At 45.0% G+C, this 10914-nt stretch overlaps 1 protein-coding gene across 1 annotated transcript; it reads left to right on the forward strand.

The window, feature by feature from the left end:
- Nucleotides 1-330: 330 nt before the first annotated feature.
- LOC114656881 (T-cell surface glycoprotein CD3 delta chain-like) lies at nucleotides 331-10688 on the forward strand. Its single transcript, XM_028808476.2, has 7 exons — nucleotides 331-437; nucleotides 680-778; nucleotides 1191-1214; nucleotides 6465-6629; nucleotides 9580-9720; nucleotides 10116-10168; nucleotides 10353-10688. The coding sequence occupies exons 2-7, from the start codon at nucleotides 721-723 to the stop codon at nucleotides 10410-10412; spliced, it is 501 nt and encodes a 166-aa protein (XP_028664309.2). The 5' UTR covers nucleotides 331-437; nucleotides 680-720; the 3' UTR covers nucleotides 10413-10688.
- The last annotated feature ends 226 nt before the right edge of the window (nucleotides 10689-10914 follow it).

Raw genomic sequence — 10914 nt, forward strand, 5'->3', positions numbered from 1 at the left:
TCACACACACACGCATTCACACACATCTGTGTTTTCCATCATTTGTTTCTCTGCTTCTGTATTTTTCCCGTCTCTGATTGGCTGTTACTGCCGCCCTGTTGTCAAGGTTTATAGTGTCTTGCACTTCATCGCATTAGTGGGACCTGCTCATGACTAACATTTGCACCTGTGATGCTTCCACAGGGTCTCTGACTGGCGTTGCTGATGACCAAGTGACACCCATCCACATTCCACTTCTCTAACCCCCCTACCAATTTGCCCTTCATTTCTATCACCGTTCCCTTCAGGATGCTCGTTCGTTTCTACGCCTTTGTGACGCAGCAAGCGAGCATCTCTAATGCTGCACACTCAAACCACAGGCGCTTCCTGCCACACACACATCTCTGACAGTTGAAGGTGTCGTGTCACCCCAGAGGAGCTGATCAAGCCAGAGGACGGTGAGTCTGGAAACTTCACTCATTTCCAGTTCTTAGTGGGAAGTTCAGATCTTCTTTGTTTGGTGGACTCAAAAAGATTGGCTCATTGTGGGGACCTTTGCTCTCGAACAAGAAATGCTGCTACGTTAATGGGTGGTTGGATGGTGGAATCTGAAGCTTCCGATCTGTGATCTCAAGACCCCAGAGGTCTCCAGTTGTTCAGAGACATACTACTAGTTGGACATACTAACCTCTCTTTTTAGTTTCAGCCTGTGAGTGACTCCCCCTCCCAAACGAGAAGGAAATGGACATCGGTGGTCGACTGGTTTTGTCTTCGCTCATCATTGCAGGTTTCTTAACTGGTGAGAATGCAGTTGTTATATTTTTGTTCAGACCAAGGCCTTAAATAGGCAAACAGAATGAGGTGATCTACTGCCCACCCAGGAGATATGAGGCTAGACAACACCCTGATGTATCCTTGGGGTATTTTGAGCCTGATCAAATTGTCACTTGGCACCTTTTCATCTTGTGTAGGCCTGTGATGTGCCTCTAATGTCCAGTCCCAGCTGTGAAAGTGATACCACAGCAAATGGCACACGGGTCCTTGTCAAGGCCATTGGCCCACTCCAGCAACCTGATGCCCAACGTGCAGACAGTTGCCTGCCTGATGTCCAAGGGGTCTCTCTCATATATTTCTTTGGAAGGGGACAGTGGGACTTCTGCTCCAGCCACTCATTCAGTGACCTCCAATCCTTGTCTGTGTTTCCTTTGCAGGGCTACAGTGTGCTGACCCTAACGGTGAGTCTCTGAACTTCTTGATTCTCTTCTTATCGACGGCCTGCGGTGGGGTCTTCATCTCGACTTCTCGTAGCAGCTAACTTTACAGTTGCACGCAAAAAAAGTAAGTGAACCCTTTGGATTTCTGCATTGTTTACAAATAAAATGTGGTCTGATCTTCATCTTAGTCTCAATTCTGGACAAACACAAGCTGACTAAACTAATGAGATGCACACCATTGCACTTTGATGGGCACATTGAGTAATCGTTCACTTCAGGCAGGAACAAGTGATTGACCCCTTAATTTCAATAACCTGTAGACCCTCCTTTAGCTGGAACAACATCCACCAGACGTTTCTTGTATCTGCTTAGACGCCTTGCACAACGTTGAGGATGAATTTCTGAACCATCCCTCCCTACAAATCTGCGTCAGGTCATCCATATTTTTGGGTTGTAGCGGTCCAGTGCTGCTAAGATTCACACCGTCGATGAGATGGTGATTAATTTATTTTTTTGGAGGAGATTCCAGGGACGCACCCAGCCTTGGCCCGACCCGCATACACTACCTCACAGAGACAAAAAAGCAACCGGTAATCAATAGATAGATAGATAGATAGATAGATAGATAGATAGATAGATAGATAGATAGATAGATAGATAGATAGATAGATAGATAGATAGATAGATAGATAGATAGATAGATAGATAGATAGATACTTTATTAATCCCAAGGGGAAATTCACATACTCTAGCAGCAGCATACTGATAAAAAACAATATTAAATTAAAGAGTGAAAAATGCAGGGATAACAGATAGTAACTTTCAATAATGTTAACGTTTACCCCCCCGGGTGGAATGGAAGAGTCACATGGTGTGGGGGAGGAATGATCTCCTCAGTCTGTCAGTGGAGCAGGATGGTGACAGCAGTCTGTCGCTGAAGCTGCTCCTCTGTCTGGAGATGATCCTGTTCAGTGGATGCAGTGGATTCTCCATAATTAACAGGAGTCTGCTCAGCGCCCGTTGCTCCGCCTCAGATGTCAAACTGTCCAGCTCCGTGCCTACAATAGAGCCTGCCTTTCTCACCAGTTTGTCCAGGCGTGAGGCATCCTTCTTCTTTACGCTGCCTCCCCAGCACACCACCGCGTAGAAGAGGGCGCTCGCCACAACCGTCAGGTAGAACATCTGCAACATCTTATTGCAGATGTTGAAGGACGCCAGTCTTCTAAGGAAGTATAGTCAGCTCTGTCGTCTCTTGCACAGAGCATCAGTATTGACAGTCCAGTCCAGTTTATCATCCAGCTGCACTCCCAGGTATTTATAGGTCTGCACCCACTGCACACAGTCACCTCTGATGATCACGGGATCTATGAGGGGCCTGCTCCTCCTAAAATCCACCACCAGCTCCTTGGTTTTGCTGGTGTTCAGTTGTACTGTATGTGGTTTGAGTCGCATCATTTAACAAAGTCCTTGATTAGGTTCCTATACTCTTCCTCCTTCCCACTCCTGATGCTACCCACGATATAGTCTGATGTATATGGGCTGAACAGGACTGGAGAAAGTACAGTCCCCTGCAGCACTCCTGTGCTGCTGACAGCAATTAAAAACAGCAATTAAAGAATGCATTAAACAATAATAAATGAAACAACAATCCCAACCCATTTCCCCTTATGGCGTTGTACAATAAACACGAATTCGACAATTACAAACCACTAACAAAAACCAAACACTATGAAGTCCATGAAAATGGCAACTGATGAAATGAACTGATGGTAGACAGTCCAGAGATCTGCACGTTGTAGCCTATGTGAATGTAAAGGTCAGTCCTACCGGTGTTTCCTGATGAGCTGATGGCGTATGAATGGGATCAGGAGCGCTCCTTTCTTCGCAACATGACAACAAATCCTCAGACAGTCCTCATGCAACAGGAAGACACCAGACAGTCCATGCACCCAAAACAGGAGACGATCGAGGACAAGACAAGAATCCACAGGTAGCAAAACGGGAAGGCAAACAGACAGGCAACTCCAGACACAAAACACAAAAGTCTTCTCCTTCTTTGCTGTATAACTGGCCCCCTTTTAAATGTTGCGCCGGTCTCCTTTTACCAAGCAGCCTCTGCACCCTCAGCAGATGACCAATCAGAGCCACTGCAGGGACTGCTGGGAGTTGAAGTTTCAATCCCCAGTTGCACCGCTACAGGGTTGTCTTGATTGCTCAGCCCTCTTCAGGTCATGCCACAGCATCCCAGTACGGTTAAGGTCAGGATCCTGACTTGGCCGTTCCAAAACACAAATCTTTATCTTCTTCAGCCATTCTTTCGTTGGTTTACTTGAGAGCTTTTGGGTCATTGTCTTGTTGCATCACCTAACATCTCATCTATCAATCAATCAATTTTTTATTTACATTGTTACAGTTTTTCAAAATGTAATAACTGCTTTGTATACGAGGCTCATTTGATAAAATGGCACCGCAATTCATCTGGTGGCATCACAGCTAGCAAGTGTCACTCTTCAAACTAGGTCAGGTGACGCGTTGTTTACGTTGTGCAATTTTTTCTAAAAACTGTGTTTAACTTACTTTTTCACCATACTTAACAAACGACCCTCATATGTCATTGCACTTTTTTATGTGATTGTTTATTTTATAAATAGCCAAGGTGGGGATTAGAGCCAGTCAATCCATTAGGTGACAGAGTAGGGCCCCCTCACCTGAGGGCTGGTATTTATGAAAGTTAAGGAACCTGTGCTCCAGACACTCAGGGGTGCCATTCATGTAATCAAACAGCACATGGTCTGGAATCCCACCCACACTCCCTACTTCTCACCACCCGCTGCACTACCAAAACCAAGGGGTGCAATTCATGCAAGTTAAACAACACACACTCTGGAATCCAATGTCAGACTATGGACACTGAGGAGCCAACATTGGACTATGGACACTGAGGGACCTTTATTTGACACACACGTGGAGTCACTCAGTACCAAGAAGGAGATGGACTTAATTGCAGCTGTTCATGACACTCCTTAAATGTACTGTTAATTACAAAAATACATGATAAGCTTAATTTCTAATTTCCTTGCAAGTTACTGATAAATGGACCTTTGGAGGCAGAATTCTGCAACAATAGATTATACTGGTTCTCTTAGCAATACTTAACATTGCAGAGAGGTAACAGCGAGACTTGGTCACAGATCAAGAGCTTTTAATTAAAACACTTTCTAAGAATGCTAAAGGCAGAAGCTAACAGTTAACTACTCTACAAGTCATTCAATATAATGAAAATATAATTTAAATAGTGAAAGTCATACATAACAATAAAAAGAAACTCTAACAGATGCTGTTTTGGTAACTCAAGGGGCACGTGTTCTGGACATGGAGGAGGTACCCCAATCCTGGAAGTCTAATATTACTGAATGTGTGCTATGAACCCTGAGAGGCACCATGTATGTAACACAAAGGGGCACGTGCTCCAGACATGGACGGGGTACCCCCCCAATCCTGGAAGTCTAATATTACTGAATGTCTGCTATGTACCTTGAGGGGCTCCATTTATGTAACTCAAGGGGGCACTTGCTCCAGATGTGAAGGGGTATCCCCCCACACCAATCCTGTAAGTCTAATATTACTGAATGTGTGCTATGGACCCTGAGGGGCTCCATTTATGTAACTTAAGGGTATGAATGCTCCGGATGTGGAGGGGGTACCCCGTCCAGTCCTGGAAATCTAATATTGCTGAATGCTTACTAAGGACACCAAAGGGTGCCATTTATGGATCACCAAAGGGAAGGCAGTCTGGAGGGGGACCACTTCCTGCCTAGAGCAACATCTATCCATCCATCCATCCATTTTCCAACCCGCTGAATCCGAACACAGGGTCACGGGGGTCTGCTGGAGCCAATCCCAGCCAACACAGGGCACAAGGCAGGAACCAATCCCGGACAGGGTGCCAACCCACCACAGGACACACACAAACACACCCACACACCAAGCACACACTAGGGCCAATTTGGAATCGTCAATCCACCTAACCAGCATGTCTTTGGACTGTGGGAGGAAACCGGAGCACCCGGAGGAAACCCACGCAGACACGGGGAGAACATGCAAACTCCACGCAGGGAGGACACGGGAAGCGAACCCAGGTCCCCAGATCTCCCAACTGCGAGGCAGCAGCGCTACCCACTGTGCCACCGTGCCGCCTAGAGCAACATCTACTGGAATGTATTTTAGAAGGCATGTAGTAATAAAATGCAATGCATTTGTCATTCCAACCAATGGCACCTGAGAACTATTTCTGTTACTAAAATGCATTATTACAAATGTCTGTGATGTGCAATGAGATATAAATGAGTTATTATACCCCTGAGGTAAAAGGGACACACTGGTGAGTCAACCTTACCCCAACAGAAGAGGCTGGATGGTCAAGGTAGAAGCATCATACTGGGACTGGATGAGGAACTGAATGCGGTAAAAACCAGCCGGCCACAACTCAGACAAGGAGATCTTCTGGTCGGTTGTCTGTTCCCATTTCATCCATGAACTTTGCTGCCTTTATTTAAAGGTCAGGCACCTGTGCCACCCACACTTCCATTCTCATCTCCTTAATTGAAACCCCTTTGTCCAATTAGCTTCTGGAGATGTCCTTTCCGCAGACATCCACTTACTTTTTCCAGCCCGCAATGTGAACAATTGCTGAATGTGCTCAATAAAGACATGACAGGTGCAATGGAGTGTTTCTTTGTTAGTTTAGTCAGATTGTGTTTGCCCAGAATTGTGACTTAGACCTCAAGCCACATTTGATTAGTAATCCATGCAGAACTCCCGGGAATTCAAAGAGGTTCACTTACTTTGTCTTTCAAGTGTATGGTGAGCAGGTGGAGGGGTCTATTATATTAGTACATGGATAAAAGTGTCATGCAGGAGGTCTTTTCGACTAGGCACCACTGTCTGTGGTAGGTGACACAACTGGCCTCAGTGACATGACACCTTCACTCCAGCCAATTTGCTATTCTTGATCACCCTTATGCTGGGTGATAATGATAAAGAGTAAAGGACATATCGGGGTGGGGGCAGTCACTTAAATAAAGTTCCCATGCTAATACTGAATACAATTCAATAATGCCAGGCAGCACTGGCATTACTGGTAACACTGAGAGAGTGGTGAGGGTGTAAATATTTCTCAGAAAATGTCCATTTGCCTTGAGGGGGGTTTACAGGTGGCATTTGCCATGTTGGCTTTGGAGCTCTCATTATTTCTTTTTCGTCTTCCCACAGAAATCAAAGACCTAAGTAAAGATGACCAAATCCTCCTTTCGTGCAATACGGACTGGAAAGGCGAAGATATTAAAGAAGGCAACAGCACTTTGGTGCTAAGAAACATAGACAGTAGCATTAAAAATTACGAATGTGGGTCTAAGAAGATTACAATAAAGATAAGACGTAAGTACGCTGACTGGCAGATGGGCATGTCACACAAGTGCCAGTCACGCTTGAAACAGAAAGCAAAGGGTTAAAGGGTGATTCTTGGAGAAAACGTCAGATCAGAGGGTGCTAGCGAAGTGAAAATTCATCCTGGTCAAGGTGCTTTATTTTCCAATTGGTCAGGAATGTCTGGCATGGCACATGAAGTAAGGACAGCAAAGCCCTGGGCAAAGAATAATAAGAAAGTCAGGAGGATTGAGGATTGAACACGGAGGATTTATAAGGGAAACTGGAACACAGGACCACCTAAAGAGTTTAGAACTGGGGAATAGAAGCAATATGGATTGTTGGAAGATTGGCATTACTGGGGATTCTGTGGTGAGGAGGATGAGTAGATTGGGCAGAACTGGTGGGCAATGGAAGTCAAAAAAGTCAGGATGAGAGGAGGGTTATCAGGAGACTGGTGTGGAATTTTGACTACAAAAATGGCCATAGAGAGCACAAGTGCTAAACCTTAGGTCATGAATACTGGAGGACTGGAAATTTAAGGAACATTAGGGTGAGGAGAGCTGGGAACAGAGTGGGGTTTTGGAGGAGCATGGAAGATGACAATATTTTGAATGAAAGAAATGGGAAGAATATGAAGGGTTTTTTGGAAGGATGGCATGGGACTGGGCAGGCTAGGCATGGAGTGCAAAAAAATTTGGATGGGGATCATCCATGGGATGTGGTAGTGGATGAGAATTTTGGAACAGTTGGGGTAGCCATGGACATTGTAAAGAGGGTTTCAAGAACATGCAGGCTAGATAATGGAAAATTTTACTTTAATCCATGTTGGAATATGTCTTAAGATAACCCAGTGGTTCCTGCCTTAAACCGATGACATCAGAGAAACCTCAGGCTCCCCGTGACTCTGTAATGGAACGAAAGACAATTGATGGAGAAATGGACAAACTGGCATGGGAGTTGGCAGCCTGGATGAAGGGGTAATGTACATAGGAAGAATTAGACCCACCCAGATCTTAAAAAAACAGGCTGGGTGCAAATTAAAATGCAAACCAGACAACTGAGGATACTATAATGCAGACTTTAGGAGGATTGGTACTAGACTGGGCATCCTGATGGCAGAGGCAGAAAATGATTTAGGGTGGATTTGTCCATGGGTGGGTATAGTACAGGACAGGTTAGAATGTGAGTTATGTTATGAGATGAGGGGGTTTGTGGCTCTTATAATATGAATTTGTGCCCAGGTGAGGTATGCCTGGCAAACTTGCATAGGACTGGGCAGACTGGCATCAGGTGTAGAATAAAATTAGGGTGGGATTAATTCTGTGATGTAGTAAATGATAAAGTGAGATGCAAGACTTGAGAAAAATCAGAAGACTGGTGATTGTATGATGTGGATTTATGGAATAAAGTGGAAATGCTCAAGGAGTGGGCACAATACACATTGGCAGAGGCAGAATAACATCTTAATTGGAATTATGCTATAGATGTGTTATATGTCAGACAGAAGTGTATGTTATTGGAAGATTACAGAGGTCGGGGTATAGACATTATGGTATAGATTTTGGCAGAATGGGGAACTGGGCAAGTTGGCAGAAGACTGGGCAATTTAGAAACAGGTGTAGGATAAAATTTGGGTGGCTGGTGCAGCTGTTCCCTTCCACATCTATAGGGCAAATTATGAGAATAATAAGGGGACTGTGGATGCCATGAATGGGAGCACAGTAGTAATGGGAAAGCTGGCATCAGATTGGGCAGCATGGTGGAAAGGGTATAATACATTGTAGCCTGGATTTGTCCTATGGATCTGTTGCTGGACAGGCCAAGATGAGCAATGCTGCTATGATGAGGACCATGAGAGCATATGGAATGACCAGATAGATAGATAGATAGATAGATAGATAGATAGATAGATAGATAGATAGATAGATAGATAGATAGATAGATAGATAGATAGATAGATAGATAGATAGATAGATAGATAGATAGATAGATAGATAGATAGATAGGTTGTTACTTGTCCCCAAAGGGAAATCTGGCTTTTTACCCAAACTTTTTAAATAGATAAATACATAAATAGATAGACAAATATATATATTTCATCCACCCTATGGTCTAAGCACACACCAGAATGACTCAAAATAAAGAAAATATAATGTAAAAGGCAACATGGGTTGGCTGGCATCCCAGCTGGGATGGATGATTCCTTACCTGACCAGGAAGAATATAGGTGGACAAGAATCCTGGGTTAGTGGTACCTTTCCTGGTTGGGAGGCCATTATAATGAATGGACAATTTTGGGAGATTTCTCTCCAGGGTGATGTGCTTCCCTGGTTCACTAGGTGGTGACATCCCTCTGATGTGTATCCCATTTGGGCTCCCGTAGGACTCTATGGGAGTTGTAGTTTTAGTGGGCAGCCCTGTTGAGGGCTGTCAGGTGCCACTAGGGGGAGCTGCTGGATTCAGGCTCTCCTATCATGGGGAGGTTCCTGGATGCAGTGTGTTAGCACAGGAAGTACTCCCAGGTCTGGTATAAAGGAAGCTGCTCTGCTTCACCCGGGGGTCAGAGTCGGGACAGTAGTCAGAAGAAGCTCACCTGGGTGAAGTGGAGAAGGGGAGAGTCAGAATGCTGAAACTGTGGAATACACTAAGGTGCTTGTTGCCCTAAATCTCTTTACTGGAATCTGAAATGGTGTCTGTGGTTTGGGGTGCTGCAATGCCCCCTAATGATTCTCAATACAAATAATGTAAACTTCTGACTTGGCACTCCCAGGCCTAGTGAGGCATTACACAAGTGTAATGCTGTTGGTATAAAGAAGCCCCCCGTAGCATTTCATGACATACTTCTGCTGAATTTGTTGCCTGAAAGTCCTCATGGACCGGTGCCCACATCACCAATGTAAAAAAATGCCATTCTACCCACCTTCTTTTATTTTAACATCTTGTCCTCTTGTCTCCACAGCTTGTGACACCTGCATTCAAGTAGATCCTGGCACTGTAGCTGGCATTGTGGTTGGTGACATCTTAGCCACGGTGCTGATTGCGGTGGCTGTCTACTTCATTGCATCTCAGCAGAGGAACAGGATGTACATGGGCAATAAAGGTGAGCTCATTTCAGAAATGGTTAGCTAATAGTCATAAAAGAGTAGCCAAGGAGGAGGTAAAGAATATTAGGAACACTTAAGGGCAAATTTCATACAGATGTTAGAAACATTTACTTCACATTGAGATCCACAGGCACAGTAGTGTGGTGGGGAGTAGGACTTTAGGGACCCCCAAAGCTTGACTCAATGCTGTTTTGGAGATCCGAGGAGAATAGGAATGGGGAGCTTATTGGGCTGAAGGATGTATTCTTGACAAACTTGTTCTACAAGTAGGAAATGTCTTGAGGCGGTGGAGGATGGCAGGGAGGAATGACCTACTGGACCTTGTTTGCCATGTCTTGGCTGCTGGCACTGCCCTTACTAACTTGTCTCTGGTGCCTCCTTTTCTTCACAGCTTCCGACCGGCAAATGCTCCTGGCACATGATGGAAACAACAGGCTTTATGAGGTGAGCTATACACGGCCCCCCTTTCAGATGAATGACAGGCTTCCCGTTTAGTTTCTGACCACCAATGTGGGCATTTCTCATTTGCACTGACCACTTGCCCAGCTCTTTTGAGGTGAAGCTGAAGTTTATAAGTCGACCGGTCAACTGATTTGTATTTTTTTTTTCATTGTTTTTGATTTTGCAGCCACTGCGTGAACGTGATGGTGGGGCTTACAGCCAGCTGGCTCCCCGAGGGAACCGTTGACCACTCTGCTGGCCCCTGGCCCAAAACACAGCTGACCGAACTTCTGCTCTCACCTTTACTCCCAGATACTGCAAGGCGGCCTCACTTTGTGCTTTCTTTATGTTCTTCTTTCACAGCTTGTGACTTTGAGTCCCCTGTGAGGCTCAGTTCATTATCGGGGACCACCGAGAGATGTGAGGGCAGCAGTCAGTACTGTCTATTAGTGGTCCCCATTGCTTGTGAGTGGTTGTGTACAAATTCATTTCTGTATGTGAAATAAAAACTTTAATAAATCAAGCAGTTTGACCGTTCTTGTATTGTCCGTGCCATGCATAGCCTTAAGGTCTCGGCCCCCTTGAGAGACCATTTGATAATTTAGAATCAGACTGGCAATTGCCAAAGGTACACCACTCTGCTGTGTTCCATTTGTCCCCATGTTTCAATGTGTCTTTACATCTCTGTGTGTCTTCAGTGAACTCTTCCATTGTGTCCTCACTACTCCATGTTTGTCCTGTCTGGGATG

Source organism: Erpetoichthys calabaricus, chromosome 9 (assembly GCF_900747795.2).
Source record: "Erpetoichthys calabaricus chromosome 9, fErpCal1.3, whole genome shotgun sequence".
In the NCBI taxonomy this organism is placed as follows: domain Eukaryota; kingdom Metazoa; phylum Chordata; class Cladistia; order Polypteriformes; family Polypteridae; genus Erpetoichthys; species Erpetoichthys calabaricus.

What these genes read in the sequence shown, in the direction of transcription:
- LOC114656881 (XM_028808476.2), top strand. Translation starts at nt 721, where the DNA reads ATGGACATCGGTGGTCGACTGGTTTTGTCTTCGCTCATCATTGCAGGT. An exon ending in CATTGCAGGTTTCTTAACTG is followed by an intron (nt 779 to 1,190) that starts GTGAGAATGCAG and finishes TTTCCTTTGCAG; the next exon opens with GGCTACAGTGTGCTGACCCT. An exon ending in GAAACAACAGGCTTTATGAG is followed by an intron (nt 10,169 to 10,352) that starts GTGAGCTATACA and finishes TTGATTTTGCAG; the next exon opens with CCACTGCGTGAACGTGATGG.